General features: G+C 38.4%; 1 protein-coding gene across 6 annotated transcripts in view; it reads left to right on the plus strand.

Moving 5' to 3' along the window:
- Window positions 1–16769, plus strand: part of MAP7D2 (MAP7 domain containing 2) — an 88770-nt gene that overhangs the window by 52613 nt on the left and 19388 nt on the right. Inside the window, exons 3-7 of one of the 6 annotated variants that reach the window (XM_076356534.1) lie at window positions 3295–3458; window positions 9654–9768; window positions 10702–10800; window positions 12807–12917; window positions 14224–14346. In XM_076356534.1, the coding sequence (XP_076212649.1) occupies window positions 3295–3458; window positions 9654–9768; window positions 10702–10800; window positions 12807–12917; window positions 14224–14346 (612 nt within the window). Of the gene's footprint in view, window positions 1–3294; window positions 3459–9123; window positions 9467–9653; window positions 9769–10701; window positions 10801–12806; window positions 12918–14223; window positions 14347–16769 lie in introns of those variants that run through there. The other 5 variants (XM_076356578.1, XM_076356543.1, XM_076356553.1 and 2 more) reach the window with 5 other exon arrangements.

A 16769-nucleotide genomic window follows, 5' to 3' on the forward strand; every position in this document is an offset into this window, starting at 1 on the left:
TAGGCTTAAGTTATGACATTTTTGACATTTTTTCTGTTCTGAATTTTAAACATTGTGGTTCAGTCTGTTCCTAGTCTTTCTCACTTATATTACTACTTTTAAGCTAAATTATAAAAAATAATCTGTCGTCTTTGATTTCCGTTTGAGTATTTAATATTCTATAGTTACAAGTTGACTTTCTTCTTTGATTCATGTACTTTTGAATATAGGTTTATGTGCAAGATATTGACTGTTAGGATTCTGATTCATAAAAATACCAAATAAGCCTTGAATAATACTCAGGATAATATGTAGGATGATTTGGTGAAACAGCCTCAATTTTAGTCTATTAAGTTTTAGCCATATTAAAAGATATCATGGAGTTGTTAAGTATGGCATAAAGCAGATACTTTTCCATAAGTTTTAAAATGGTTAATCTTTCAAGAGAATGAGTAAAATTATTTTAATTGATTTCCTGAATAACATAAGTATTGATTTCAGAGTTTTTAAAATAGTCAATTGTTTTTAATCTACTAATACCTCCAGGGAAATGTTGAGGAAACGGGGAAAAAAAAGAAAAAAAATATATATACGCACATATGGGGGGGTGTATACACAGTTAATTTTGTGTGTGTGTATATATATGAATGAAATTAACTGTTCAACATTGTTTTGGACTTTCTATATATACATACATATATACATATGTACATATGTATATATACACACGTATATATATGTAAAATGTTAAACAGTTAACTTCACTTTTCCTCATTGTAATAACAAGAAAGGCCAGTAGCACTGTTCCTTAAGGCTTCCTGACAATACCTATCAGAAGGAATTGTCCATGTTTTATGATTTTGTAAAATTTAAGCTAGGCATATATTTTGAGGAAATGTCAACTAAACCAGTATGGACACCTGTGAAAAGAATCATAGGAAAATACTGTTTTTCTTGCAATAAATAAACAAACTGTTGACAACTTCTTGACAAAAGCTGAGGCTTGAGAACAGTGACTTGACATTTTTTAGTACCATGGGCTTGGTGAGCCAGATTCCTTTTAGTAGTTCCTGTGAAAATCTGCTGGTGTTTAGTACTTAACCTCCCCAGAGGTTCTGTCTATATGGGGCATGCACCAGCCTGAGTTGTAGCTTACATCTCTTCCAGGTATACTCAGTCCAGACTCTCTCTTCTGTCCTCTTGATTATCCCTTCTTTGCTGGTTCCCGAGAAAGTGACATGATGAGTAGATTGGAAAGGACTTGGGTGAAAAAGCAGAAGAGATGAGAGGGAAACTAAAAGCTGGAAAATCTGGGCGTGGTTGGCCCCAGGGGATTTGGAAGGTGTTGGCTGCAGTTCTTGTCTCCAGACATCACACATGCCTTCTGGAAACATACTTTATTAGGGTTAAGACCATTTCCAGAATGGGGAGCTCTGGGTTTTGGTCACAGTTTCTGTGGCAAATTTCTTTTAGAAGTTCAGAAAAAAGCAGCGAGTTCCCCAGAAGGACAGATCTTCATGCAGCCAGCAGGTACTTTGCAGCAATATGGAATAACCTTTTCACCAAAGCCAAACTCATTAATCAGTGGTTTAGTATCCCTAAATTAAGGAACAAGAATTGTATGTATGTCCATGATGACAGAATGGTTTTCTTCTCTGTCCAGAATCAGTCCCAGGTTTCACCTACTTACTCAGAAGGTAATCTTAGCACAGTCTCTGGACACCTCACTTTATTTTTGTTTTTTTATCAACTCCAGCATGCTGTTTTCACCTGCTCTACCTGATGTGGCTAGTAGTCATTAACAATTAGCAACTGGTCACTTGTCTTCCACTGTCTCTGAGGTAACTCTTTATCTGTTGACAAGTCTGATTCTTCATGCGTACAAGTCCAGGCTCGCCTGCAGCGCTGACACCCCTCTCATACTGCTGCCCTATCCTGGGTGGGGAGGAATAGTGAATTCTCATAAGGCAAAAGGGAAAGACAACATCAACTGTATTTCTAACAAGAGTAAGGTAGAAGGTGTTCTGTAAAGCAGGTTGGATATGAGGAAGAAGTATTTTAGGAGGATCCAGTATTCAAGGGAAAGAAATGCATTGGAAAAGGATCTGGTGTTGCAGGGACTCTGGCTTTAAACCAAGGGCTTTTGAGGGTGGAGTGGGGCTAAGAGGGACTGAAGGTCATGGCTGTGGTTAAAGAGCTTGGGGGCAGGAGCTGAGAGGAAGCTGATCTGAGAAGAGGGAATTGAGATGGCTGGGCAAGAGCCTAGGACTGATGGTAAGATACTGAGAGAGAGCTGGAAGGGCAAAAATTTGCTGTACAAGGAAACAGGAACTGAAAAAGCAGACTGAGGCTGAATAGGTGAGCAGGATGAAGGACTAGGTCTTATATAAACAGTGTTAATTCTTGCTTTCCCTAACTTTCAAGTTCTTAGCCTGGCAACTGTGAGAATATTCCTTCTTTGATATCAGCTGTATGTGTGTTGGTATGTGACATTACAGGCTTGCGTGTATGTAGGCATGCTTACTGAATTCCTCTTTCCTGCCTTTTTATGGAATACACTTGCATGAGAAGTGGATTTTTGCTCATGATTTGTCACGTTAACTTCTACTACTTGTTCTCCTATGTAAACCTGAAGCAACAGTCCTATATGTAATGTTGCAGTCTGAATTTCTGTAACAACAAGTTAACATCTCAAGAAGATGATGACTCTAGTTGGAATAAACAACTGGGCAAACCCTCAATAACAGAAGTAATTTTTTTTTGTCATGCAAAGAGGCAGAAGTGGATAACGATGTAGCACCAAATTATGAACAGAATGGTGTATTTTCAAAGCTTCATAGAATATTTAGCGTATGTTGTTTTCCTGCATTTATTTTGAAGGCAGCCCCATAATGAGAAGCACAGTTTTAAAGAAATTCCGAGGGCTTTTGCTTCAACATGTATTGTTTCACTGATTCACTTTAAAACCTACCGGGAACATTGGTTATGGCTGAAAAATTAATTTGGCTTTAAGCTACAGAAGGATTTGAAACATAAGCAAAAAAGACTTGTTAACTATTCCGTGCACTGTTTTTACATAGGTAAGGGGCACAAACTCACCCTGTGTACAAAGGGCTTCCCTATTTATTTATTGAGCACATCACTTAGATTTAGTAATCATTCCAGCACTTCTGTGTGCTATGTTTTTGATTTTAGTGGACTAAAACCCTGTGTACTTGTATTTGTTGTTTTACACTATTGTGTCATGTTAATCAAATAATTTTAAAGCAGAAGAACATTTGCATAAAGTGAAATGCACCTTTTTCTCTGCCTAAGCTGCTAGGGAACAGCAGATTCTGGAGAAGGAGAGAAGAGCAAAACTTCAATATGAAAAGCAAATGGAGGAGCGATGGAGAAGACTGGAGGAACAGAGGCAGAGAGAGGAGCAGAAGAGAGCAGCTGTTGAAGAAAAACGGAGACAAAAGCTTAAGGAGGAGGAGGTAAGGTCCACTGGGAGATGTACGGCAGAGTGACTCTGTATGGTGGCATTAAACGTAGCTGAATATTGACACGCGTTAAATGCTGATCTCTCTCTTTTTTGGCCCAGAGACATGTGGGCATTACTTTGGGAACTGCAAATGCACATCACCACAGCTATAAGTACTCTACTACTGCTTGTACATCAAAAACACTTGCCAAAGCTTTTTTTTGTCTCTTGATTTTTGTCTGATCTCACAGAATAGTCATCTACTTATGCTAACGTATCTGGGACTCTGACTGTCAGACAATAAAGCACCAGCTTTCCACAAGGTAGTTTTTAAAGATGAGTGTTTCCATAAAAGGGAAAGATTTTTCTTCCTGTTTTGTTTACTGTCCGTGAAACTGAAATAATGTTTATGAAAACGTTGTTTCATTTTTCCTCAGTGACATAAAATCAGAAATTCTTACTGAAAGCAGTGAAGAATCTAGACTAGTTTAAAATTCTAGCACAGAACAGAATTATATCTTTTGAAGCATCTTCATACCCTTCCTCTCTTCTACTCTGCCTGTTGAGATCGTTTAAGGTTCTTTTTTGCTCTAGTGAGTCCAATTTCTGATGCAGATCTCTGAATGCAGTGTGTGTGTGTCTCCAAATGACATTCTGTAGAAAACACTAGCACTGCTACTGCAACTGATAAAGAATTAATGACTTTAGGAAAAGGGGGCAGTGTTGTTTGTTTTGGGTTTTTTTGGTTTTTTTTAAAAAGGCCAAAACCCGGTATTTCCCTGTTCCTAGATACCTGCATACTTCTAGAGCCTTTTTATTACCCTTCCTTTTTTTCTACCCCCCATCTTTTGATCAAAATATCTTTGCATGGTGGTTTTAAAGTCTGTGGTGATGGGAATGGAGGTGTTCTGGCAGAGTTCTCTTCTGGGGCAGCTGGAGCTTGTTGCAGAGCACAGTGGAAGTGTGTCCAATTCCTCGGACAGGAACTGAATAAATGTGTCTGAAAACTGTCCTGTCTACATTGACTGCACCTTTCTTATCTTCAGAGGTCTTCAGTAGCACCGCCCTTCTCTCCATATTACTTTTAAAGCTGCCCACTTCCTTTAATAAAAGCAGTCCCTGAGCCTTGAGGAAAGAAGCATGTTGTTCAACAGAAGCCATGGAAGAGTTGCTTTTAACAGTAAGAAGCCAGCGGCTTTGGGACTGGATAAAAGCAAAGCTAGTCCTGGTTCAGTTAAAATAATTTTTTCCCTATCTTGAACTTCCATGTGACTTGGAAATACCTTGCAAAAACAATGTCTAGCTGTACACAGGGTATTGGGAAGTCTTCCTAGAAGCTGTGTTCTTCTACTGCTCTTGTATTCCATAAGACAATATGAACATCACTTGTACGGGCCATGTCAAGGATGCTAGTGCGAATAAGAGCAATAACATCCATCTAGTCAAAGATCCATTTTTAATAGAACCATCAGATTTTGTTAAAAAGGAAATTGATAAAATTAGTACTGATCCTACCAATATACTAATGTTTAAATGAACTGCTACTGGTAGACAGCATCAAATCTAATCCAGCACTCTGACTTGAAAGATTGATGTAACAACTGCTAAATGGAAAAGAATATCCTGCAGCATTGGAGAGATTGTTTTGGTGCACATGCACTATTTTTTACATTTGTAAAACATATGCACTTAAACACAAGAGAGTGAAAAACTCTCAAGATGTTATAGTATTAATTACTTACTATATTATAATTCAAAGTTAATTACTTTTTGAATTATATGGAAAAAATAACCGCTTTCCAAACAGCTTTTGGCAATTCATATACTGAGTGGAATTCAGTTGCACAAGTACTACAAAAATTTTGCTGCAAACTGTTTGAGATTGCTGTGCAAGCAGTCTCTCAATTTGCTGTGCGGTGGACGTGAGGAGAAGAGTTTAGTCCTCCATTACAACACCAGCCGCCCTCTGCTCCCCCCTTGCCATTACTTGCTGCTGCAGCTCCCCATGTACCTTAACGCAGAGCCTTCATTTGCCCCATGTTGTTCTTTGATGCGCACACTCTTAATAAATTTTCCCTTTCTACACACCCATAACTGTAATTGGTTGAGAGTAGAAATGAATTCTGTTCAGAAGGGTAGTTAAATTTAAAAACGCTGTATTGCTTTTTAATGCATTCTTTAAAGAGAAAATAACAGAGCTCTTTTGTTGCTTGTGGAAGAGCCAGTCAAAAGATGAAGCCAACTGATAATATCAGGAAACAGCGAGCTACTTACATACAGTGCTGATGAATATATAAAGTGAAGAAGAAGAGATTTTTTGGGGCTCTTTTAGATGTTTGTATTGTAGGTATAAGGCAGATTATTTTAAATTGTTTGCACAAATTGTTTGCACAAATTATTTTAAGTCATAATACTTGTAAAATTAATTTTTTCCTTGTTTTCACATCTGTGTCATCTTTTACATAGAGAAAAGGAAAGTGCTTCAGTCAAATTACCTGTATTCTCGCTACTGGTTTTTGGGTTTGTTTGGTGTTTTGGGGTTTTTTGTTTGTGGTTTTTGGGTTTGTTTGTTTGTTTTTTTTTTTTAAATCAGTGCAAATGTTTGTTCTGTTGCTTAGTCTGAGGAAAACCTGGATGAATAACTATGGATTTTGGAAAGTAACATGTATAATTTAGATACTAGCAGTAGGTGGCTCTCTCTTTATGGTTTTACTCATTCTTAATTTAACCTACATGCAAAGCTTGTACATTATAGGTTTTTTGTGGAAGCTCACTATATCTTTAGTGCAGAGATTATTTCCTCTATCTATAGCTGTTAGAGTTCCCAAATGAGGACCACATGGATAGTTTGGTATGTTTTTAAGAAGGAACTTCATCTATAACATAGACAGGAAGGGTTTTGCGCATTGTTTGCTGGTGAAGGAATGCTTTGTCTTGTTTAGTTTTCGTCACAGACCAAACTATTAATGTATGAGTTGTTTATGTTATGCTTCCACGTGTCTTATTGTTTTCTTTTGGCTTTTTAGTTTTGTGCTAACTTAAAATGTTTCTTAAAAAACTATCCTTCCTTTGTGAAAAATGGCCTTCATATTCTTTATCTAAGCTATATCTGCAGGGTTTCATGAGGTTTAATAATTATGTTCTATAGTGCTTTAATGAAAGGCTCTTTGCAAATGAAAATGAATGATCCTCTCCACATCACGTAATTGAAGATTTCAACCTCAGATTGTAGGTAGCATGGGCTTTCAAATGTGTATGAAAAATAATTTCATTTCTTTAATCTATTTCATCATGCGTTTTATTCTTAAAGCAGCGCTTTCATAGTAGGTGGTATAAGTGTATTCTGTGGTTTGCCAACTACAGAATATTGCTGGTCCTTGCTCCAAGCAGCATTAAAAAAAAAAAAAAAACCAACCCACAAACCATAAATCACCCGGATAAGATGAAAGCAGGCAAGTTTCAATTTCAATTATCTTTTTTGATTAATGTATAACAATATTCATTAGATATGGAAAGAAAGTGTATGCTTTAATGAGAAAGAAATGGGAGGGTCATTTTCCTTTGTAAAGAGTGTGGGTAGAAAGGTATATTGGGGCAAAATGCATAGTAAAAGAAAGTAATGAAAAGCAGACTGCAGAGAAGAACTGGTGATGAAATAGGAGGTGAGGTTTAGAAAGAGTAAGTACAGAAAAGGGACTCAAACAGAATTAAATTAATGTTGGGAGGTGGGAAGTTAAAGGCAAAAAGTGTGAACTTGAAACGCAAAGCCAGCACACACGGGTTTTAAATGTGAACATTGCATCATCAAGTAGTAAGAGCAGAAAGAAAGACTGTAGCAAGCTAAATCAGAGGGAGTGACTTTGGATTCCAGAGACTGGAAGATTGCTTTTTTTTCACACCCAAAGTACGGACAAGAAGTGACAGGGTATTCAAAACTGTGGGGTTTCTCTGTGCTGTTGCAGAAGAGGCTGTGCTTGTGCTTTGTGATGCTGCTTGCGTTTGCTCTGTACGGAGAAAAAGGAGGAGGAAAGAGGCAGAGCATCCGCCTGGACACTGATGACACGGACTGGACAGAAGGGGGGAAAAAAGGGGGGGGAGGGCGGGCAAGCAGCTGCCTGCTTTCAGTGGTCTTTGCATGCTGTTACCTGATAGACCGTGAGCTAAAGACATAGAAGGGAGACAAAACTGAAGTGAGAGCTCAAAACACGTGACCGAAAGATCGTCTTCCTGGAGATGGCAGCAGAAATTGTAACAGCAGGATGGGTCACCTGGACGAAAGGTAACAGGGACAGGAGAGCTGAGAATGATAGAAAGGGTATGCAAGAATTGCCTTTTTTCACTCTTTGTATAGAGGGTAATATAATGGAATTCTCTATGGTACAAGTGATTTGTAATAAAATTAAGAGAAGAGAACTTAAAGACAAAAGGTTGTGGCATGCTGTTGAAATTGATGGATAATTGGTAGCAGGGTTGGATGAGGTGGAAAAAATGAGGTCAGAAATAAATTACTGGAAGTCATGGTAGTAGAAGAAATTCTTCAAAGACGTGGAAGAGACAAAAGTATATTGCAGATAAGTAGGAGATGATGAGAGGGCATCTGACATTGTAGAAAGCCAGTGACAGTAGACAGAGGCCCAGGAAGGTAACACAAAGTTTACAGGTACATACATAAAAGTTCCAGGCATTGGTAGTTACTGGAGGTGCCTGATGTTAGGGTCTGGTCTGCTGAAGGAGCTCCATCAGACACAACAGGCTCAACATCAGTGCAGAGACTGAAGGAGATATGCTTGAACAAAGACTGAAATTTTGTGGTAAAATATCTCAGGGAAGGGGAATAGGAAACCTAGACCAAAGTCATGAATCAGTGAGAGAAGGTAATCTGGGCAAGAGATACAGGAGAGGTTTTCCGTGCAGTTGATCTGAGCTACCAAAAGATATTGGAGACAGAGCAGGGGATTGATAGAAATCGGGGTTATGATGTAATCACAGAAGCCTGCAGGATCAAGAGTTTGAAGTGGAGAGAGTAGGAGTTTTGTACTAGACCAGAAGGACGTAGCAAAGGCAGTAAGTAATAGGACCGAAAATACTAATAAGATCAAAGGGCTAAAAACTATTGAGACAGGAGTTGGAGGCAGCAAGAGTAGACTCATCATTCACAGTAGGGGTTGGGCTGCTGAAATGTGAGGGTGAAGAGGTTGCCAGATGTGAATGAGGTGTTGGGAGGAGGAAAGGAAGAGGGTGGTAGGTTATGGAACATTGGGTGGGGAAGAACCAGGTTTTATCTGCTTGAAAGGAAGAAAAGAAAAGGTGCAGAGATCATTGCCACAACAATAAACCACTGAGAAACTAGCAGAGGGAGGAGGTGGGAACAAAACTGAGTGGAGGTCTTTGAGTGAGAGTTAGGAGGTAGTGGAGAGGGAATAAGGCGACCATACATAGCTGTAAGTTAAAGGTAGGGCAGGATTTGGAGAGGAAAAGAAATCTCCTCCTTGTTCTTCCCCATCTGAAAATCCTAACTCATCAAGCCATCGAGAAGAACGTGGGGGTGGAGGGGAAAAAAAAATAAATCCCAGAACAGCATGATCTGGGCATGCACTAAAAAAAACACACGGGGGGGGTGGGGGGTGGTGGAAATCAGAAGCTCTTAAATGCCTAGACTGTAAAGAACATAGTGGAAGAAAGGAGGGAGTTTTTGTAAAAATAAATAAATAAATTGGGCATCCTGCGAAGTAACCTACTTTGGGTTTGAAATGATCATTTATCTGCGTGGCTAGGAGGAGCCACTGGCATTGCAGCAATTTAGCTGTGCTCAGAAAGGGATGGAAAAAAAATCTCGAGGTCTGCATAGACAAGAAGGAGTTAATGCTTGTCGAGCATTATTCTTATACAAATTAAGTCCTGAGCACAGCAGCAGCCTCACCAGCAGGAGCAGATGCTAGGCAGTGATGCAACCTGTGTTATTTACTTAGGCCTCTGTAGTGACCTTAGTGGCTTACAGACAAAGGATACACATATCTGGAGGTAGGTAGCATGCTGATAACCTTCTTTATTCAGTCCTTTTTCTTTTATTGCAAACAAGATCCTGTAATCATCTTGCGTGGAGCAACAGGAGAACTGTGTATTTTTAGCATGATTTCAGAAGGAGGAAAAAAAAGCCCCCAAAGAACTGATTCAGATTTGCTTTCTGGTTTTGTACCAATATAACCAGGAACGTTTAGAAGCCATGATGCGTCGGTCCCTTGAACGCAGCCAGCAGCTGGAACAGAAGCAGAAGCGATGGTCGTGGGGAGGAGCACTGGCTGCAGGCTCAGGAGGGAGAGACGGTAAGTGAAACAGGCTGCCTGCATTGCAGATCTTGAAGTGCAGAATGCATGAGGTTGTGGAGATGGTAAGGATGATGCATTTTATAGTTAGGGTGGTACTGTAGGAGCTACTGCCTTGGGGCGTGAATAAATGCTTTGTAATTGCTTGCCAGGCTTCCTTTCTCTAATACCTTCTGGGGAGAAAGGTCACTCCTAACTTTAGGAATGCAGACCATTTTAATAGAGTAACCAGAATCTGTTTTGGAGGATGCTAAATGCTAAAATTAAAATTTATGCGCTCTCTCCCTTATTCTCTTCCCCCGCATTGTCTTCTCACGCACACAGTTAGCAAATTTAATATTCGCAAAGGACTGAGTGCTGTCTAAGCCTTGCAAAAGATGATCTGTTTTTTGTTTGGTACTTCTAAAAACCTGACGGGAATTTCTAGATGACTATGCAGCATGTGCAGTTTAAAATAGTTTGGTTTTTTTCCCCCACATACTTTTTGTTGCTGCTCTTTTTGATTTGGCTTCAGAACAAATTCTTTTTGTTACATAATCAGTCATGTACTGCTTTTATATTTCAAAAAGATGCATGTTTTCTGTTTTAAATCATATAATTTATTTAAATTTGTCAGGCTTGAATAAACTGATGTTATGGGGAAAAATATCCACGTTTGGGTGATGATGAAATATGACACTTACTCTCTTTTTTAAACAGTGTGTAAAAATACATAACTCTAAGAAGGCAAACTCTGTTTCACATCATAGTTTTCACAGTATGCCATCCAAAAAAGCCAGGAAATTGAATATATATGATAATAAAAGAAGTCTTTTATACTTCGAGAAAGAAACCAGTTTGTCTTTGTGATGCAGTTTATGCTTAATTCCAGCTCCCCCAACTTATTCAGTAATTTTTTTCACCTCTTTTTGCTCTGATTTCTCTGCTGTGTAGGTGAATCAGAAAATACCCCACCCCCTGTTCTAGGTTTAGCTGCCAACACCCTTCCTCCAGACCCTGTGACCTCTACTGCTCCTGCTGATTCCTTCAATGGTATTTCAGAGAATCACAGTACCATCGTGTCTCGTTTATAACTGTTCTAATCACTGTAATCCATCCACTGATCTTGTCCTTCCTAACCACTGTTTTCTTATTATTTCAGTCTGGTACTCTACGGCATTACCCTTAGCGATGTGGACCAAATGTCTTTTTAATTTCCTTTTAATTTTGCCATGGTGGAGCAGTGCATGCCTCGCATTCCAGCACAGTAGAGGCATTTCATGGTTTTCTCACTAACTGTAGACTTCTACCGCTCAGATTCTCATCTCTGTTAATTCTGCGGGTGCTCTGTGTTTGTATGTGTGTGTAAATAAAACTACCCGTATATTTGACAGTTCTAATGGACATGCACAGGTGCAGGTGGTGTTGAAAAAAAAAAATTCAGTTGCACAGTAAGAGAAAATGTGTTATGGAGACCATGTTTCATCAAAACAGTCCTCTTTTTCCATCTCAAGGGCCTTTCTCTGCAGTATTTCACAAAGAAGCAAATTTGGTATAAACAGCCAATGCTGTATTTTCAGCCTCCTGAAGTCGATTTTGGCCAAGCTGCCATTTGTAACAAACTCAAGTAGTTGATGTTGTTTAGGCAATCGCATTTTGTTTTCTTTTGTTTTCTTCAGTTATCTTTTTTTAATTATTATTCTAAAAGGACTTTATTTTTTATTATAAAAGGACTTTTTTATTATAAAGGGACTGTGAAGTAGATGAGTGCTCCAAAATTAAGAATGGATTGCATACAGGATTTCTAATTTTGATTGCAGATGTACTTGGCATTTTGAAGACGTAACGCAGCCTGTGCTTTTAGGAACTAGGTTCCTTCTCTCCCCCCAAAGGAGGAGCTAGGCTTGAATATTACTCCCGCAGAATGCACAGTAAATGTCCTGCCCATGCTCTCACAGAACTATTATTTCTGTGCAAACAGATTCAAATTTTTGTACTAATTGCTGTTAATGTACAGAGAGATTTGGATGTGCAACTGATGCTTTGTAGCATACCAGCATGGTACCTGCTTTTTTAAAAACGCAAATGTAGAGAATTGTGTTGTTTACTGTAGTAGATGGAGGCAAATGTTGCAGACCCCACTGAGGCAACGTTTCAATGGATGTAATAGGGGATGCAGTAACTTAAGGGCTGCAGAATCAGGGCCACATATAAGTCTTTAGCTGAAAGTATTTTTGGTTTTGAAAGAAAGAAAATTCAAATTTAAGGGACAAAGCATTTATACCTTTAGCTTCTGAGCATCATGCAGTGATCGTCATATAGTAGTACATTGTAGTAATATGTGAATAACATTTTTCTGTCATTCTGTTGAATAAATGGCAAGGTAGGAAATAGATATTTGTTCAAACAGGCTTTGTCAAACAGTATTTTGGAAGAAATAACAGAAACAAAAATGAAACCACTTGAGGTAGTACCAAGAAGCTTTTTTCTTTAAAAAAAAAAAAAAATTTTCTAATGCAAAAAGATAAAGCTAAATGGCTGGTGCCAGATCAGTCATTAAAACAGTTCTCATCATGCAAATGCACAAATGTTGATTATTTCATTTTTGTAATTTCATTTTTATATTAGAGTAATACCTGAGGTCTACCCCAGCTCTTCCAGACTGAAAGTAGAGGGGAGGGGGAATGGAGGGGAGGAGTTCAGAGTTGCCATATGTGCAGTTCATTTTCTTTAGGCAACTTTCTGCTTGTGCTGGTATTTGAATATCTTGTATCAGAATGGCTTCACTCATTCAGACCTGATATATAATTATTTGCCTGTGGCAGTATAAAAGATAGGCTACTGTAAAACTGAAATGTTGAATTCACAAGCAGAAAAGTTGCATCCCAAATCACGTCTTATAAAATGCTGGTCCTCCAGCAGTCAGAAAGAACTTACCTCATGCCTTATTCAGTGCTATGATCAGTGGCAAGGGCCAGGAGTACAAACACGAGGTTAATTTTGGGAGTTTATCAACACTGTGATGTGAATACAAATATCTTCAATGCGTCTCTCTGCAGCATGTGACAAACTTTCAGCTTCTACAATGAATCTGCCAAAGCAAATGGAATCGCCAATCAGTAAGCGCCTCTCCTCCTCCACAGCGGCAATAACGCATTCCCCCGACAGAGGCAAGTGAATATGCTGGTCTCCTACCAGCATAAACTCCTTCTGCTTAAAGCACTTCTTGTCCATATAGCTATGTAACTCGCTTATGTCCGTTCTTCAAAAGAACTCAAACATTTGAGGGGTTGTAAGTTAATACAATGAAATAGTTCTGCAGCCTGTCTGTCCCAAGACTGTGCTGCCGTGCTGGAGAGCCTAGGCCAGCAACGAACGCTGTGGGGTTTTTTTACTGATTCTTTTTCAATTTTTGATACTCCAGCAAACAGGATTGTGAGCACATGCTGCGGCTGCAGCAATTTCCCGTAAGTGTACAGCTTGTGATCTTCTAGCCAAATAATGAAAAACAAGCAAACCAAACATGTGGCTCGACAATAGACATGGGTTGTGCCGTGGGCAGAAGTACGTCCCATGAGCCACCTGGGAGACTTCAATCTGGTGACCAGAGTTGTAGAGCCCTTTAATTTGATTTGAAACCCTGATCCATCAGAGGCTCAGGAAAAGATGATCATCTTGCAGGATTAATGGTTACTAAACACTACAGAGAGGACTGAAGGGTTTACCCCACTGTGAACCCTTTGGATTTTTTCGGTTGGTTCTGTGTGCCTTTCTTCCTTTTTCCCCTCTTTTTTTAAACTCTAACAAAAAAAAATTTTGAAATAAGTGACAATGAAGGCTTATTTCTAGAATAAAAAGAAGGTAAATTTACTTTCATTTCTGAATTGCTTAATGAAAACTCATCAATAGCTTTGAGGTTATTATGATAGGTGGCTCTATGTTTATGCGTGTAATAGGAACATCTATAAATACCTTTCTTATATGGTTGACGCTTATATTTATGGAGTACGAAAGAATGCAGGCATATTGTATAAATAAGACTTATATAATGTGGTGAGACTGCAAATTTTAAATGCAGTCCCGGTATGGCTGGCACATTAGTGCGTAGCTGCGCTGTTATACCAAACATTTCACCTATTCTACTGGGGAAAAAGGCAAACCTTTTTCATGCTGAGTCATGAAAGCAACCATTTTGCAGAAGGGAACATGCCTCTGTGTAAGAACAAAATGCAGCACGGTCTTAACCTTACTATATTTATTGTACATGTGGGAAAATAATTTAAAATTATGGAGAAACTAGAAACCTTTTTTCAGAGGTAATTAAAATTATCTTTAAATATTTTAAATCTCAAGAACTTCAAGATTTTTTTTTTCATTTCACTTAATCATTTCATCATTTTGTTTCAGTTATTTTAATGTAACATTGTTTTATTTCTTTGCATTTTAAATTTTACTTTATTTGCTCCCATCCTTCAGCTCACCGCATGCATCTTAGTCCAATGGAAAACTTTATTGTTTCTCGACTGCTGACTCCCACACAGTCATCTCTAGCCAGAAGCAGAAGTACATTAATGCTTTCTGAGCAGTACAGTAATCCAGGTAAAAATGTGAATTGCTCACTTTGAAACCGTTAAGGTATGTTTTTGGTTGCATTTGGGTAGTTGCTGAAAGAAATGGAGTATTATGAACCAAATGACAATTTACATGATAGTACAAAATCAACGATGAACTAAGTTGTTCATGATAGCAGTGTATTTAAAGGCTTGAAAAAACACATCATCTTGTCTGTCTTGTTCTGGATGTCTTTTTTTAAAAAGAACATAGCTTTAAAAAGAACAAAAAATTGAATTGACAAAATCACTAAAACCTAAGCCAATGGAAAACTGAATATATTCATTTAAGAAATAGTTTTTTGGACCAGTGTGTGACACCTCTCAGCGGCTTTGTTTGATATATTGTCATCCCCTTTCATACCCAAATAGTACGTAGGACAAAAATCCCAGTGCACCATTTGAGCCTTAATTATTTTTACTAGGGTTCCAGTTCTTTGCTGTTAAATTACTTCTTGCCTTTAACTGAGTGACTGTACGTGTATTTTGATATATATATGTGTGTGTGTGTGTGTACAGATACAAAATGATACTTAGACAGAGCCACTGACAGGAAGGTGTCAGTTCCAGAAATTATTGATCTTCAAGAAACTAAAAATTAGGGTTGATAGTTACTGTTCCTATCTGTAAATGGCAGTCTAATAAAACCCTTATTTTGCAAACATCTACAAAACTAATGTTTCCAGTCCTGCTAATACTTAGGCATGCCTGACTTCCAGAGTAGTTCCTACTTATAAAGCTCTACCTGGTCATAGTGTTTGCCGAAACAAGGACAAAAGTTTAACAGCTGGTTTTACTTTTATTAAAAACAAAAAACCCCCCACCCCAAACCCCCCACCCAAATGCCTGTCTGCAAAAGGAAACGTATTATCAGGATAAAACTAGTTAGACGGTAAAAGACTGATCATGTTTATGATCAGTATTTTCATACACCATGGTTGAAATAGGCTCGGGTCCTGCATCTGTGCTTTTAATACAAAGCTATTTAAAAATGAATTGCAAAGTAAGCCTACTTTCCTTTGTGTGTTACTACTTTGTTACAGTGCATAGGGACATTGATATTGAATGGCTCTAAAATTACTTCCTTGTTTCTACATTAAAAGCAGCATCTGTTGGAAGCAGAAATGTTGTCATACAGTACTTGGCCCATGAGAAAATTCCCAGTTTACTTACTGTTCAGGGATCAACTACTGCTAAGACTGAACAAAAGCCAACTCGAGATTAAATGAGTATATTCTGCTTAAAATTTTGAGGTGAATTGCTGGGGCCACCTACAGATGTTGTTTTCCGTGCTGTATTTGATATTGGAGAAATCAGTAGGGACTTTCTTTGTCCTTCCCCACTCGTTTTGTTTGTAAACTCCCAGCTTTATCTCTCCATCGCAGGATCTTTAAGGTAGCATGCTGGCATGTCTGACAAGGATACAATTTGGCCTGCAAACTGCTTTTTCCCTGAGCTGAAACAGGAGTGCTGATTCTGGGAACAGTTCTCTGAACCAGCATCCTCTTGTCACTTCCTCGCAAGGCAGTCAGGCTGTAGCACAGGTTGCAAACGGCATCAATAGTCAGAGTGGCCATTGACGGTTTTGTCAGTAGTTGCCAGCAAAAGGGTTGAGGGAGATCTCCCATTTGTCATGTACTTTTCTCCGTAGAAGTAGCTTCCTGAACAGGGAAGAGAGTTCTTCCTTTTGAGGAGCTCATACTGTGCCTCATGTCATTATATTTGGGTCAAAATTCCTCTGCTCCTGCATTTTCTGTAAGCTTAGAAATGAGGAGTCTCAATTTAAGACTCTTTCTCTAGGGCAATGCATTATTAATGTCACTCTGAGTCAAGACATTCAGGCAAACAGTTGTTATTGGACACTTATAATTAATTTTTTTTTACAGTTGAAGTAAAAATACTTATCTTAAGCAGCATTTAAGTTTCTGAACATTTTTCTTAATATTCAGTGAACTTTTGCCAACTTGCTGGAAAGCCAGTCAAAGAATACACAGGACCAGTTAAACTTACAAGCATACAAAAAGGCTTCATAAGAAATTTTATAGGAATGCCCCCAATAAAAAATATACTGCAAATGTGAATTCCTTCACATTTGAGCATAATTACTGCTTTTCCAAAGTCAATATCCTTCCTGACTTCAGTTGAGTAAGATTGGAAACACGCTGTCACATGGATGGCTACAATTAGTGTCTGTCTTATTAATAAAGCATATACTCTGTTGATTGTTCTATATGTATGTGAAAGTTTCATCTTAGAAGGCAATATGAACAAAAACGGGAGTAAAATATCCCATTTAAAAAAAACCTGTTCATACTGCAAATAAAGAAAAAACCACCCAGAAGGAGTTGCCCTGTAAGTTGTAATGCATGTGTTGCACCCAAATTGATGTCTACCACAAGTAACAATAACTGA

Source organism: Aptenodytes patagonicus, chromosome 1 (assembly GCF_965638725.1).
Source record: "Aptenodytes patagonicus chromosome 1, bAptPat1.pri.cur, whole genome shotgun sequence".
Lineage (NCBI taxonomy): Eukaryota > Metazoa > Chordata > Aves > Sphenisciformes > Spheniscidae > Aptenodytes > Aptenodytes patagonicus.